General features: G+C 48.2%; 1 protein-coding gene across 6 annotated transcripts in view; it reads right to left on the bottom strand.

Moving 5' to 3' along the window:
* The window catches only part of heatr5b (HEAT repeat containing 5B), a 364,356-nt gene that overhangs the window by 317,724 nt on the left and 31,265 nt on the right, over positions 1-15,367 (bottom strand). For all 6 annotated transcript variants that reach the window (XR_008761352.1, XM_055937963.1, XM_055938092.1 and 3 more), the window contains 9 exons: positions 10,834-10,945; positions 8,395-8,547; positions 7,463-7,562; positions 6,880-6,989; positions 6,531-6,694; positions 6,089-6,264; positions 3,968-4,073; positions 3,118-3,308; positions 219-378 (listed from right to left, as the gene is read on the bottom strand). Coding sequence is in view for 5 of the 6 variants with exons in the window: in XM_055937963.1 (XP_055793938.1) it covers positions 219-378; positions 3,118-3,308; positions 3,968-4,073; positions 6,089-6,264; positions 6,531-6,694; positions 6,880-6,989; positions 7,463-7,562; positions 8,395-8,547; positions 10,834-10,945 (1,272 nt within the window). In the remaining variant the exon portion in view is untranslated. The remainder of the gene's footprint in view (positions 1-218; positions 379-3,117; positions 3,309-3,967; positions 4,074-6,088; positions 6,265-6,530; positions 6,695-6,879; positions 6,990-7,462; positions 7,563-8,394; positions 8,548-10,833; positions 10,946-15,367) is intronic.

The following is a 15,367-nucleotide window of genomic DNA, read 5'->3' as shown; positions in this document are numbered from 1 at the left end:
CCAAACTCCAAGCCAGACTTGTATTAGGGAAGGAGCTGTCTTCATGAAGCAGGTTGTGGACAGATTCTCTACCATTTAATAATTAAGTCCCTTCTGCCAAAGTTTACAGCAGGATTACGCTTTTAAAACCACTACAGAGAGTGTACAAGTACACACGTCGGGAGACGGGTGGCGAATCAGGACGCAGCCCGAGCCTCACCTGTCCACCGTTCACTCACCTGCACCTCGTGGGAGGTTCCATCCTGGGCTAGGGCCAATAGGATGCTGACGCTAGTTTTGAGGTGCTGTCCTGAACCAATCCCTCCTACGTATCTGTGCAGACAGCCCAGAGCCAGGGAGTGGCCTGTTCTGGAGACCACGTCACGGGCTGACCTCAGTCTGGTGGGGGGAGGAGAGGGGAGGGGGAGGGCAGGAGAGGAGGGGAGGGGGGGGGAGAGGAGAGCGGAGGAGAGCGGAGGAGAGAGGAGGAGAGAGGAGGAGAGAGGAGGAGAGAGGAGAGGAGAGAGGAGAGGAGAGAGGAGGAGAGGAGAGGAGAGGGGAGGAGGGGGGAGGGGAGAGAGGAGGAGAGAGGAGAGGAGAGGAGGGGGGGGGGAGAGGGGAGGGGGGGGGGAGAGGAGGGGGAGGAGAGAGGAGGGGGGAGGGGAGAGAGGAGGAGAGAGGAGAGGAGAGGAGAGAGGAGGAGAGGAGAGGAGAGGGGAGGAGGGGGGAGGGGAGAGAGGAGGAGAGAGGAGAGGAGAGAGGAGGAGAGGAGAGGAGAGGAGAGGGGGGAGGGGAGAGAGGAGGAGAGGGGGGAGGGGAGGGAGGAGGAGAGGGATGTTAACACGTTAAATATGGGGGTTAAGAGAAAATAACACGAGGTCAAGCAGGTCAAGAGAGAGAGCGATCTCAGAGAGGAAAGTCCCTGTGACACATGAAGCTAGATAGAGATAGAGATGATTAACAGACGGGTCGTACTTGTCAAAGCTGTACTGGGACACATGAAGCTAGATAGAGATAGAGATGACTAACGACAGACGGGTCGTACTTGTCAAAGCTGTACTGGGACACATGAAGCTAGATAGAGATAGAGATCACTAACAGACAGGTCATACTTGTCAAAGCTGTACTGGGACACATGAAGCTAGATAGAGATAGAGATGACTAACAGACAGGTCATACTTGTCAAAGCTGTACTGGGACACATGAAGCTAGATAGAGATGACTAACGACAGACGGGTCGTACTTGTCAAAGCTGTACTGGGACACATGAAGCTAGATAGAGATGACTAACGACAGACGGGTCGTACTTGTCAAAGCTGTACTGGGACACATGAAGCTAGATAGAGATAGAGATGACTAACAGACGGGTCGTACTTGTCAAAGCTGTACTGGGACACATGAAGCTAGATAGTGATAGAGATGACTAACAGACGGGTCGTACTTGTCAAAGCTGTACTGGGACACATGAAGCTAGATAGTGATAGAGATGACTAACAGACGGGTCGTACTTGTCAAAGCTGTACTGGGACACATGAAGCTAGATAGAGATAGAGATGACTAACAGACAGGTCGTACTTGTCAAAGCTGTACTGGGACACATGAAGCTAGATAGAGATAGAGATGACTAACAGACGGGTCGTACTTGTCAAAGCTGTACTGGGACACATGAAGCTAGATAGAGATAGAGATGACTAACAGACGGGTCGTACTTGTCAAAGCTGTACTGGGACACATGAAGCTAGATAGAGATAGAGATGACTAACAGACGGGTCGTACTTGTCAAAGCTGTACTGGGACACATGAAGCTAGATAGAGATGACTAACAACAGACAGGTCGTACTTGTCAAAGCTGTACTGGGACACATGAAGCTAGATAGAGATAGAGATGACTAACGACAGACGGGTCGTACTTGTCAAAGCTGTACTGGGACACATGAAGCTAGATAGAGATAGAGATGACTAACGACAGACGGGTCGTACTTGTCAAAGCTGTACTGTGACACATGAAGCTAGATAGAGATAGAGATGACTAACAGACGGGTCGTACTTGTCAAAGCTGTACTGGGACACATGAAGCTAGATAGAGATAGAGATGACTAACAGACAGACGGGTCGTACTTGTCAAAGCTGTACTGGGACACATGAAGCTAGATAGAGATAGAGATGACTAACGACAGACGGGTCGTACTTGTCAAAGCTGTACTGGGACACATGAAGCTAGATAGAGATAGAGATGACTAACAGACGGGTCGTACTTGTCAAAGCTGTACTGGGACACATGAAGCTAGATAGAGATAGAGATGACTAACAGACGGGTCGTACTTGTCAAAGCTGTACTGGGACACATGAAGCTAGATAGTGATAGAGATGACTAACGACAGACAGGTCGTACTTGTCAAAGCTGTAATGGGACACATGAAGCTAGATAGTGATAGAGATGACTAACAGACGGGTCGTACTTGTCAAAGCTGTACTGGGACACATGAAGCTAGATAGAGATAGAGATGACTAACAGACGGGTCGTACTTGTCAAAGCTGTACTGGGACACATGAAGCTAGAGAGAGATAGAGATGACTAACGACAGACAGGTCGTACTTGTCAAAGCTGTACTGGGACACATGAAGCTAGATAGAGATAGAGATGACTAACAGACGGGTCGTACTTGTCAAAGCTGTACTGGGACACATGAAGCTAGATAGAGATAGAGATGACTAACGACAGACGGGTCGTACTTGTCAAAGCTGTACTGGGACACATGAAGCTAGATAGAGATAGAGATGATTAACAGACGGGTCGTATTTGTCAAAGCTGTACTGGGACACATGAAGCTAGATAGAGATAGAGATGACTAACGACAGACGGGTCGTACTTGTCAAAGCTGTACTGGGACACATGAAGCTAGATAGAGATAGAGATGATTAACAGACGGGTCGTATTTGTCAAAGCTGTACTGGGACACATGAAGCTAGATAGAGATAGAGATGATTAACAGACGGGTCGTACTTGTCAAAGCTGTACTGGGACACATGAAGCTAGATAGAGATAGAGATGACTAACAGACAGGTCGTACTTGTCAAAGCTGTACTGGGACACATGAAGCTAGATAGAGATAGAGATGACTAACAGACGGGTCGTACTTGTCAAAGCTGTACTGGGCCATGCGGGCAATGAAGGTGGCCTCCGCCACCACCTGAGCCATCCTTCCCAAGGCCTCCCCGGCAGCACAGCGCAGGATGGGGTTTGGGTTGTCCAGAGCGCCCATCACCAGCGCCAGGGCGGATTTACGAACCTCTTCAGGACCCAGGGTGGACTTGTTCTCTGCCAGACCCTACAGGGAGGAGAGAGGATTGGCTGGTTCATTGGGGGAAGACAGGACAGGATATATAGCAGGGCCACTTCTGGACGGTCTCTCTCCAGGAACAGGGTTGGAGTTAAAACCTACAGGAGGGTTTCTCTCCAGGAACAGGGTTGGAGTTAAAACCTACAGGAGGGTTTCTCTCCAGGAACAGGGTTGGAGTTAAAACCTACAGGAGGGTTTCTCTCCAGGAACAGGGTTGGAGTTAAAACCTACAGGAGGGTTTCTCTCCAGGAACAGGGTTGGAGTTAAAACCTACAGGAGGGTTTCTCTCCAGGAACAGGGTTGGAGTTAAAACCTACAGGAGGGTATCTCTATAGGAACAGGGTTGGAGTGTGAACCTACGGGAGGGTATCTCTCCATGAACAGGGTTGGAGTTAAAACCTCCAGGAGGGTAGCTCTCCAGGAACAGGGTTGGAGTTAAAACCTACAGGAGGGTCTCTCTCCAGGAACAGGGTTGGAGTTAAAACCTACAGGAGGGTCTCTATCCCTGATACATATCAGCCAAATACAGACAGTCAAATGTGCTCCCATCACATTTCCAATCCAATAGTAAGCTGCCACTCCTGGAAAGGCTTTGTGTTCAGGAGGTGGAACATTAACAGGAGTTTGTATATGTTAAAAGGCCTCACCTTGAGGGCGCTCAGTACGGCGGTGAAGATATTGAGCTGGACAGCCTGCTGTCTGACTCCCTTGGCCTGTTTAATACACTCTGCAAAGTGGTCCAGCATCTGCAGCCTAACAGACAAATATGAGAGATTAATACAAAACAGTTCCCCAAACCTCTCCTGAAGTACCCCCCCGGCCAGTCTCCCTGTTTAACATCTAGTTCCCCAAACCTCTCCTGAAGTACCCCCCGACCAGTCCCCCTGTTTAACATCTAGTTCCCCAAACCTCTCCTGAAGTACCCCCCGGCCAGTCCCCCTGTTTAACATCTAGTTCCCCAAACCTCTCCTGAAGTACCCCCCCGACCAGTCCCCCTGTTTAACATCTAGTTCCCCAAACCTCTCCTGAAGTACCCCCCCTGCCAGTCCCCCTGTTTAACATCTAGTTCCCCAAACCTCTCCTGAAGTACCCCCCTGCCAGTCCCCCTGTTTAACATCTAGTTCCCCAAACCTCTCCTGAAGTACCCCCCCCGGCCAGTCCCCCTGTTTAACATCTAGTTCCCCAAACCTCTCCTGAAGTACCCCCCCCTGCCAGTCCCCCTGTTTAACATCTAGTTCCCCAAACCTCTCCTGAAGTACCCCCCCCCCGGCCAGTCCCCCTGTTTAACATCTAGTTCCCCAAACCTCTCCTGAAGTACCCCCCCCGGCCAGTCCCCCTGTTTAACATCTAGTTCCCCAAACCTCTCCTGAAGTACCCCCCCCGGCCAGTCCCCCTGTTTAACATCTAGTTCCCCAAACCTCTCCTGAAGTACCCCCCCGGCCAGTCCCCCTGTTTAACATCTAGTTCCCCAAACCTCTCCTGAAGTACCCCCCCCCGGCCAGTCCCCCTGTTTAACATCTAGTTCCCCAAACCTCTCCTGAAGTACCCCCCTGCCAGTCCCCCTGTTTAACATCTAGTTCCCCAAATCTCTCCTGAAGTACCCCCCGGCCAGTCCCCCTGTTTAACATCTAGTTCCCCAAACCTCTCCTGAAGTACCCCCCCCGGCCAGTCCCCCTGTTTAACATCTAGTTCCCCAAACCTCTCCTGAAGTACCCCCCCGGCCAGTCCCCCTGTTTAACATCTAGTTCCCCAAACCTCTCCTGAAGGACCCCCCCCCCCCCCGGCCAGTCCCCCTGTTTAACATCTAGTTCCCCAAACCTCTCCTGAAGTACCCCCCCGGCCAGTCCCCCTGTTTAACATCTAGTTCCCCAAACCTCTCCTGAAGTACCCCCCTGGCCAGTCCCCCTGTTTAACATCTAGTTCCCCAAACCTCTCCTGAAGTACCCCCCTGGCCAGTCCCCCTGTTTAACATCTAGTTCCCCAAACCTCTCCTGAAGTACCCCCCGGCCAGTCCCCCTGTTTAACATCTAGTTCCCCAAACCTCTCCTGAAGTACCCCCCGGCCAGTCCCCCTGTTTAACATCTAGTTCCCCAAACCTCTCCTGAAGTACCCCCCCCCGGCCAGTCCCCCTGTTTAACATCTAGTTCCCCAAACCTCTCCTGAAGTACCCCCCCGGCCAGTCCCCCTGTTTAACATCTAGTTCCCCAAACCTCTCCTGAAGGACCCCCCCCCCCCCGGCCAGTCCCCCTGTTTAACATCTAGTTCCCCAAACCTCTCCTGAAGTACCCCCCCGGCCAGTCCCCCTGTTTAACATCTAGTTCCCCAAACCTCTCCTGAAGTACCCCCCTGGCCAGTCCCCCCGTTTGACACCATCTAGAAGCAGCGTAGCTGATTCAACTACTGAAGGCCTGGACACCTCTGAAGACTGAGACAAACAATATTAGATTCTACTAGGAATGTCAAGTGTCAGTGGACTAGGTCTCTGACCTGTGTTAGGGTTCAGGGGTCAGGACTGACAGGTAGTCTCTGACCTGTGTTAGGGTTCAGGGGTCAGGACTGACAGGTAGTCTCTGACCTGTGTTAGGGGTCAGAGTTAGGACGGACAGGTAGTCTCTGACCTGTGTTAGGGTTCAGGGGTCAGAGTTAGGACGGACAGGTAGTCTCTGACCTGTGTTAGGGTTCAGGGGTCAGAGTTAGGACGGACAGGTAGTCTCTGACCTGTGTTAGGGTTCAGGGGTCAGAGTTAGGACGGACAGGTAGTCTCTGACCTGTGTTTAAAGGAGACATGAGGGAACACCACTCCGAACAGAGCGACGGAGGCGTCGATGACAGAAACGCCGAGGGGGAGGGGTCCAGGCATGGCCTCGCCCATAGGTACCCTCAGGTAGATGGAGGAGGGGTCGTGTTCCAGAGCGCCACTGCCTGACGCACTGTTGGGCTGGAGCTACACACACACACACACACACACACACACACACACACACACACACACACACACACACACACAATTGACAAAAGCAGGGGGTCTATTCAGTGATGTGAAACGTTCTGACAGATAGAAATAGAATAAAACAGATCGGACACGATTCTAGCTGACAGAAAACCAGGAGGTTCTACACCATGTATTTCTAAGTGAACATTGTGTCAACGTTGCATCCGCTAGGGGCCATTATTTACCGTAACCTCTAACCTGTACAGTAGGTCAGTTACCTGGTCCTCGATGGACTTGTGGTCATTCTCCTGTAGCCAGGACCCCATCAGAACACTGTCGTCATAGTGACAGAGGGAGCGTAGCAACGAGGTGGTTGTGTTGGCCGAGTTATCAGTCAGAGTGAACTCCGCCACCAGCTCTCTCAGCAGGGCATTGAAACTACCTACAGAGGAGAGATGGGAAGGTAAGGGGCAACTTCCCGGACACAGATTGAACATATGCTTTGTGCTCCAGGACTAGGCTTACATCAGGGTGCGCTAAACGAGCCCTATACGACTAACAACTCAACAGCAGTGGTTGGATCGAAGCCTAATTAAAGAGTCTGATCCTATTTCCTCCAGTCGGTACCTTCGTAGGTCTTCGGGGGCAGTAGAGCCAAGATGTCATAGAGTCTCAGCCTCACCATAGCTGCACTGGCCTTCAGATGGGTGCCATGCACCTTGATGACCGACGGGACACTGAGGATAAACAACAACAACATAATAAACAACGACAACATAATAAACAACAACAACATAATAAACAACAACATAAACAGTAAACAACATAATAAACAACATAATGATCAACATAATACACAACACCAACAAGCAACAACAACATAATAAACATAATAAGCAACAACAACATAAACAACAACATAATAAACAACAAACAACATCAACAACATAAACAACTACATAAACCACAAACATAATAAACAACATCATAATAAACAACGACAACATAATAAACAACAACAACATAATAAACAACAACAACATAATAAACAACAACATAAACAGTAAACAACATAATAAACAACATCATAATAAACAGAAAACAACAAACCACACCAACAAACATAATAAACAACAACATAATAAACAACAATAACAACAAGTCAGGAGGGGAGGGGCCCCCCCAGGTCAGTTAAATCAATCATACTCACTGTGACATCATTGTCATGGCGCACTCTATAGGTGTCATCAGCCTGCGGATTACATCCTCTGTCAGCAGCTCAGGACAATGGGCCACAAAGCTACGCATGGCTTGAGGAGGAGAGGGGGAGGAGAGGAGGGGGGAGAGGAGAGAGAGTGGAGGGGGGAGAGGAGGGAGAGAGGGGGAGAGGAGGAGAGAGAGAGAGGAGGGGGGAGAGGAGGGAGAGAGGGGGAGAGGAGGAGGGAGAGAGAGGAGGGGGGAGGAGAGAGGGAGGCAGTAGGAGGGAGAGGGGGAGGAGGAGGGGAGGGGGGAGGAGAGAGGGAGGCAGTAGGAGGGAGAGGGGGAGGAGGAGGGGAGAGAGGGGGAGGAGGGGGGAGAGAGGGGGAGAGAGAGAGGAGGAGAGAGAGAGGGAGGAAGGAGAAGAGAGAGAAGAGGGGGGAGAGGAGGGAGAGGAGGAGAGAGAGAAGAGGAGGGAGAAGGGAGAGGAGGAGAGAGAGAAGAGGGGGGAGAGGAGAGAGAGAGGGAGGAGGGAGGAGAGGAGGAAGGGGGAGGAGGGAGGAGATGAGGAGGGGGGAGAGAGGGGGGGAGAGAGGGGGGAGGAAAGAGGGGGGAGGAGAGAGGGGGAGGAGAGAGAGGAGGGGGGAGAGAGGGGGGAGGAGAGAGAGGAGGGGGGAGAGAGAGAGGAGGGAGGAGAGAGAGAGGAGGGAGGAGAGAGAGAGGAGGGAGGAAAGAGGGGGGAGGAGAGAGGGGGGAGGAAAGAGGGGGGAGGAAAGAGGGGGGAGGAAAGAGGGGGGAGGAAAGAGGGGGGAGGAGAGAGAGGAGGGGGGAGAGAGGGAGGGGTATATTTTAGATTTTAGCAAAACTCCTTGGGATCCAGAGTGACAGCCACACATTACTGAAGAGCAGGCGTGTCCCCGTGTCCCCGTGTCCCCGTGTCCCTACCACAGAGCGCCCCAGCACGTCCCTCTAGCATAACCTGCCAGGTGAAGCTGTCTCCTCGAGCCTTCTCTGCCTCCATCTCTTTCTGGGAGCGGGGGAACACGTTCCTCCACAGCAGCAGCATCTTGGGAAGGTGATAGCGGACCAGGGACGGGCCTGGACACAACGTGATGTTCACAAATAAGCAGCGTTAGGAACAGGGCTGAAGACCAAACACGCTGTCGTGTCGGACCAATACACCCTGTGAAGAACGTTAAAACACTCTAGACTGCTTCAGCTGACTGGGAGTAATGAAGTACGCCACAGAAATTATAGAAGAGTAGCTGCTAAATGTAAGGAGTGACACGATGTAATGACTGACAGAACAGTGAACATGAAGGGGCCAACATAGGGCCTCAGACTGGGTCAATGTAATGACTGACAGAACAGTGAACATGAAGGGGCCAACATAGGGCCTCAGACTGGGTCAATGTAATGACTGACAGAACAGTGAACATGAAGGGGCCAACATAGGGCCTCAGACTGGGTCAATGTAATGCCTGACAGAACAGTGAACATGAAGGGGCCAACATAGGGCCTCAGACTGGGTCAATGTAATGCCTGACAGAACAGTGAACATGAAGGGGCCAACATAGGGCCTCAGACTGGGTCAATGTAATGCCTGACAGAACAGTGAACATGAAGGGGCCAACATAGGGCCTCAGACTGGGTCAATGTAATGCCTGACAGAACAGTGAACATGAAGGGGCCAACATAGGGCCTCAGACTGGGTCAATGTAATGACTGACAGAACAGTGAACATGAAGGGGCCAACATAGGGCCTCAGACTGGGTCAATGTAATGCCTGACAGAACAGTGAACATGAAGGGGCCAACATAGGGCCTCAGACTGGGTCAATGTAATGACTGACAGAACAGTGAACATGAAGGGGCCAACATAGGGCCTCAGACTGGGTCAATGTAATGCCTGACAGAACAGTGAACATGAAGGGGCCAACATAGGGCCTCAGACTGGGTCAATGTAATGACTGACAGAACAGTGAACATGTAGGGGCCAACATAGGGCCTCAGACTGGGTCAATGTAATGACTGACAGAACAGTGAACATGAAGGGGCCAACATAGGGCCTCAGACTGGGTCAATGTAATGCCTGACAGAACAGTGAACATGAAGGGGCCAACATAGGGCCTCAGACTGGGTCAATGTAATGCCTGACAGAACAGTGAACATGAAGGGGCCAACATAGGGCCTCAGACTGGGTCAATGTAATGACTGACAGAACAGTGAACATGAAGGGGCCAACATAGGGCCTCAGACTGGGTCAATGTAATGCCTGACAGAACAGTGAACATGAAGGGGCCAACATAGGGCCTCAGACTGGGTCAATGTAATGACTGACAGAACAGTGAACATGAAGGGGCCAACATAGGGCCTCAGACTGGGTCAATGTAATGCCTGACAGAACAGTGAACATGAAGGGGCCAACATAGGGCCTCAGACTGGGTCAATGTAATGACTGACAGAACAGTGAACATGTAGGGGCCAACATAGGGCCTCAGACTGGGTCAATGTAATGACTGACAGAACAGTGAACATGAAGGGGCCAACATAGGGCCTCAGACTGGGTCAATGTAATGCCTGACAGAACAGTGAACATGTAGGGGCCAACATAGGGCCTCAGACTGGGTCAATGTAATGCCTGACAGAACAGTGAACATGTAGGGGCCAACATAGGGCCTCAGACTGGGTCAATGTAATGCCTGACAGAACAGTGAACATGTAGGGGCCAACATAGGGCCTCAGACTGGGTCAATGTAATGCCTGACAGAACAGTGAACATGTAGGGGCCAACATAGGGCCTCAGACTGGGTCAATGTAATGCCTGACAGAACAGTGAACATGAAGGGGCCAACATAGGGCCTCAGACTGGGTCAATGTAATGCCTGACAGTACAGTGAACATGTAGGGGCCAACATAGGGCCTCAGACTGGGTCAATGTAATGCCTGACAGTACAGTGAACATGTAGGGGCCAACATAGGGCCTCAGACTGGGTCAACAGTGCTAGGGGGTTAGGGGGTAGGGGTTTAGGGGGTTAGGTGGTTATGGGGTTAGGGGCTAAGGGGGTTGGGTAGGTAAGGGGGTTAGGAGTAGTAGGGGACTAACTCACCCAGAGACATTAGTGCCCCCAACAGCAGCCATCCAGCCTGGGTTAACAGTGTTAGGGGTTAGGGGGTAGGGGTTATGGGTTGGGGGTTAGGTAGGTTAGGTGTTAGGTGGTTATGGGGTTAGGTTAGGGGTTAGGGGTTAGGGGGTTAGGTAGGTTAGGTGTTAGGTGGTTAGGGGGTTAGGTTAGGGGTTAGGGGGTTAGGGGGTTGGGTAGGTTAGGGGGTTAGGTAGGTTAGGTTAGGGGGTTAGGGGGTTAGTAGTAGGGGACTAACTCACCCAGAGACATCAGTGCCCCCAACAGCAACCATCCAGCCTGGGTTCTCTGCAGAGAAAGACGGCTGTTCTGGGCTGCTGTACGGAGCAGGTCCTCAGCTATGCTGACCACCAGCTAGAACAGAGAGAGATTATAGAGTATATAACACCAGCTAGAACAGAGAGATTATAGAGTATAGAACCAGCTAGAACAGAGAGAGATTATAGAGTATATAACACCAGCTAGAACAGAGAGATTACAGATTATATAACACCAGCTAGAACAGAGAGATTATAGAGTATATAACACCAGCTAGAACAGAGAGAGATTATAGAGTATATAACACCAGCTAAAACAGAGAGAACAGAGAGATTATAGATTATATAACACCAGCTAGAACAGAGAGATTATAGATTATATAACACCAGCTAGAACAGAGAGATTATAGATTATATAACACCAGCTAGAACAGAAAGATTACAGAGTATAGAACACCAGCTAGAACAGAGAGAGATTATAGAGTATATAACACCAGCTAGAACAGAGAGAGATTATAGATTATATAACACCAGCTAGAACAGAGAGAGATGATAGAGTATAACACCAGCTAGAACAGAGAGATTAGAGTATATAACACCAGCTAGAACAGAGAGAGAGTTTATAGAGTATATAACACCAGCTAAAACAGAGAGATTATAGAGAATATAACAGAGAGATTATAGAGTATATAACACCAGCTAGAACAGAGAGAGATTATAGAGTATATAACACCAGCTAAAACAAAGAGAACAGAGAGATTATAGATTATATAACACCAGCTAGAACAGAGAGATTATAGATTATATAACACCAGCTAGAACAGAGAGATTATAGAGTATATAACACCAGCTAGAACAGAGAGATTATAGAGCACCAGCTAGAACAGAGAGATTATAGAGTATATAACACCAGCTATAACAGAGAGAGATTATAGAGTATATAACACCAGCTAGAACAGAGAGATTATAGAGCACCAGCTAGAACAGAGAGATTATAGATTATATAACACCAGCTATAACAGAGAGAGATTATAGAGTATATAACACCAGCTAGAACAGAGAGATTATAGATTATATAACACCAGCTAGAACAGAGAGATTATAGATTATATAACACCAGCTAGAACAGAGAGATTATAGAGTATATAACACCAGCTAGAACAGAGAGATTATAGAATATATAACACCAGCTAGAACAGAGACATCTTGGGGGGGTTCACTGTCAAAAATCACACTTCTTTGTTGTTGTTGAAAAAACAACAAAATTGGATAAACCAAGTCCACAACAAAGCTTTAAAAAAAAAAAATCAGGAGACCACTTTTGAGGTCTGAAACAAATTTGAGACATGTGAATGTTTTGGTGTAGTTCCCCTTTAATTCCAGTAGCAAGAGGCTGTTGTTTATCAGTGTCTCTGTAGTGAATGTTTTGGTGTAGTTCCCCTTTAATTCCAGTAGCAAGAGGCTGTTGTTTATCAGTGTCTCTGTAGTGAATGTTTTGGTGTAGTTCCCCTTTAATTCCAGTAGCAAGAGGCTGTTGTTTATCAGTGTCTCTGTAGTGGTGGAGTTTACACACAACAAATACCCGATGGATTGAATCAATGAATCATGATAATCAATCTGCCAAGTCTACGTAGGCTACAAAGTAGTTAACAATTGACTCAGAAGGTTTTTTTTTGGGGGGGGGGGAAGTCTTTCCACTACCAGCATATTTTTCATTAGCATCATCGCTAACGGTTACCGGTAGAGTCGCGCACCACATCAGGACCCAACTGTCATACGTGACTAAAATATACCTTAATAGAAAGTCACCCAGTAAAATACTACCTGAGTAAAAGTCTAAAAGTATTTGGTTTTAAATATACTTAAGTATTAAAAGTAAACATATAAATCATTAGACGGCACCATTTCATTTTTAATATATATTTTTTTGCCCCTTTTCTCATTAACTTCCGTGGTATCCAATCGCTAGTAATTACTATCTTGTCTCATCTCTACAACTCCCGTACGGGCTCGGGAGAGACGAAGGTCGAAAGCCATGCGTCCTCCGAAGCACAACCCAACCAAGCCGCACTGCTTCTTAACACAGCGCGCCTCCAACCCGGACGCCAGCCGCACCAATGTGTCAGAGGAAAGTGCACTGCATTACTCAAAATGTAACGAGTACTTTTGGATGTGAGGGAAAATGTATGGAGAAAAAGTACATTATTTTCTTTAGGAATGTAGTGGAGTAAAAGTTGTCAAAAACATAAATAGTAAAGTACAGATACCCCAAGAACCACTTAAGTAGTATTTTAAAGTATTTTTTTTAAAGTACAGTAACCCACTGCACTGTACAGACGGTAATGCCTCTTCAGAAAGTTGCAGAAAGGTCAATTCATTTAGTTGATTCCCTACTAAGGTCAATTCATTTAGTTGATTCCCTACTAAGGTCAATTCATTTAGTTGATTCCCTACTAAGGTCAATTCATTTAGTTGACTCCCAACTAAGGTCAATTCATTTAGTCGATTCCCTACTAAGGTCAATTTTTTATTTATTTTTTTATTTCACCTTTATTTAACCAGGTAGGCTAGTTGAGAACAAGTTCTCATTTGCAACTGCGACCTGGCCGAGATAAAGCATAGCAGTGTGAACAGACAACAACACAGAGTTACACATGGAGTAAACAATAAACAAGTCAATAACATGGTAGAAAAAAGAGAATCTATATACAATGTGTGCAAAAGGCATGAGGTAGGCAATAAATCGAATAATTACAATTTAGCAGATTAACACTGGAGTGATAAATCATCAGATGATCATGTGCAAGAAGAGATACTGGTGTGCAAAAGAGCAGAAAAGTAAATAAATAAAAGCAGTATGGGGGGTGAGGTAGGTAAATTGGGTGGGTAGTTTACAGATGGACTATGTACAGCTGCAGCGATCGGTTAGCTGCTCGGATAGCAGATTTTTAAAGTTGTTGAGGGAGATAAAAGTCTCCAACTTCAGAGATTTTTGCAATTCGTTCCAGTCGCAGGCAGCAGAGAACTGGAAGGAAAGGCGTCCAAATGAGGTTTTGGCTTTAGGGATGATCAGTGAGATACACCTGCTGGAGCGCGTGCTACGGGTGGGTGTAGCCATCGTGACCAGTGAACTGAGATAAGGCGGCACTTTACCTAGCATAGCCTTGTAGATGACCTGGAGCCAGTGGGTCTGACGACGAACATGTAGCGAGGGCCAGCCGACTAGGGCATACAGGTCGCAGTGGTGGGTCGTATAAGGTGCTTTAGTAACAAAACGGATGGCACTGTGATAAACTGCATCCAGTTTGCTGAGTAGAGTATCGGAAGCTATTTTGTAGATGACATCGCCGAAGTCGAGGATCGGTAGGATAGTCAGTTTTACTAGGGTAAGTTTGGCGGCGTGAGTGAAGGAGGCTTTGTTCCGGAATAGAAAGCCGACTCTAGATTTGATTTTGGATTGGAGATGTTTGATCTGAGTCTGGAAGGAGAGTTTGCAGTCTAGCCAGACACCTAGGTACTTATAGATGTCCACATATTCTAGGTCGGAACCGTCCAGGGTGGTGATGCCAGTCGGGCGTGCGGGTGCAGGCAGCGAACGGTTGAAAAGCATGCATTTGGTTTTACTAGCGTTTAAGAGCAGTTGGAGGCCACGGAAGGAGTGTTGTATGGCATTGAAGCTCGTTTGGAGGTTAGATAGCACAGTGTCCAAGGAAGGGCCGGAAGTATACAGAATGGTGTCGTCTGCGTAGAGGTGGATCAGGGAATCGCCCGCAGCAAGAGCAACATCATTGATGTATACAGAGAAAAGAGTCGGCCCGAGAATTGAACCCTGTGGTACCCCCATAGAGACTGCCAGAGGACCGGACAACATGCCCTCCGATTTGACACACTGAACTCTGTATGCAAAGTAGTTGGTGAACCAGGCAAGGCAGTCATTAGAAAAACCGAGGCTATTGAGTCTGCCGATAAGAATATGGTGATTGACAGAGTCGAAAGCCTTGGCCAGGTCGATGAAGACGGCTGCACAGTAATGTCTTTTATCGATGGCGGTTATGCTATCGTTTAGTACCTTGAGCGTGGCTGAGGTGCACCAACTAATTCATTTGGGTTGATTCCCTACTAAGGTCAATTCATTTAGTTGATTCCCTCCCTACTAAGGTCAATTCATTTAGTTGATTCCCTCCCTACTAAGGTCAATACATTTAGTTGATTCCCTACTAAGGTCAATACATTTAGTTGATTCCCTCCCTACTAAGGTCAATACATTTAGTTGATTCCCTCCCTACTAAGGTCAATTCATTTAGTTGATTCCCTACTAAGGTCAATTTATTTAGTTGATTCCCTACTAAGGTCAATTCATTTAGTTGATTCCCTACTAAGGTCAATTCATTTAGTTGATTCCCTCCCTACTAAGGTCAATTCATTTAGTTGATTCCCTACTAAGGTCAATGCATTTAGTTGATTCCCTCCCTACTAAGGTCAATACATTTAGTTGATTCCCTACTAAGGTCAATTCATT

The sequence above is a fragment of the Salvelinus fontinalis genome, chromosome 1, assembly GCF_029448725.1.
Source record: "Salvelinus fontinalis isolate EN_2023a chromosome 1, ASM2944872v1, whole genome shotgun sequence".
In the NCBI taxonomy this organism is placed as follows: Eukaryota; Metazoa; Chordata; class Actinopteri; order Salmoniformes; family Salmonidae; genus Salvelinus; species Salvelinus fontinalis.
This window is presented reverse-complemented; position numbering and strand designations above follow the sequence as displayed.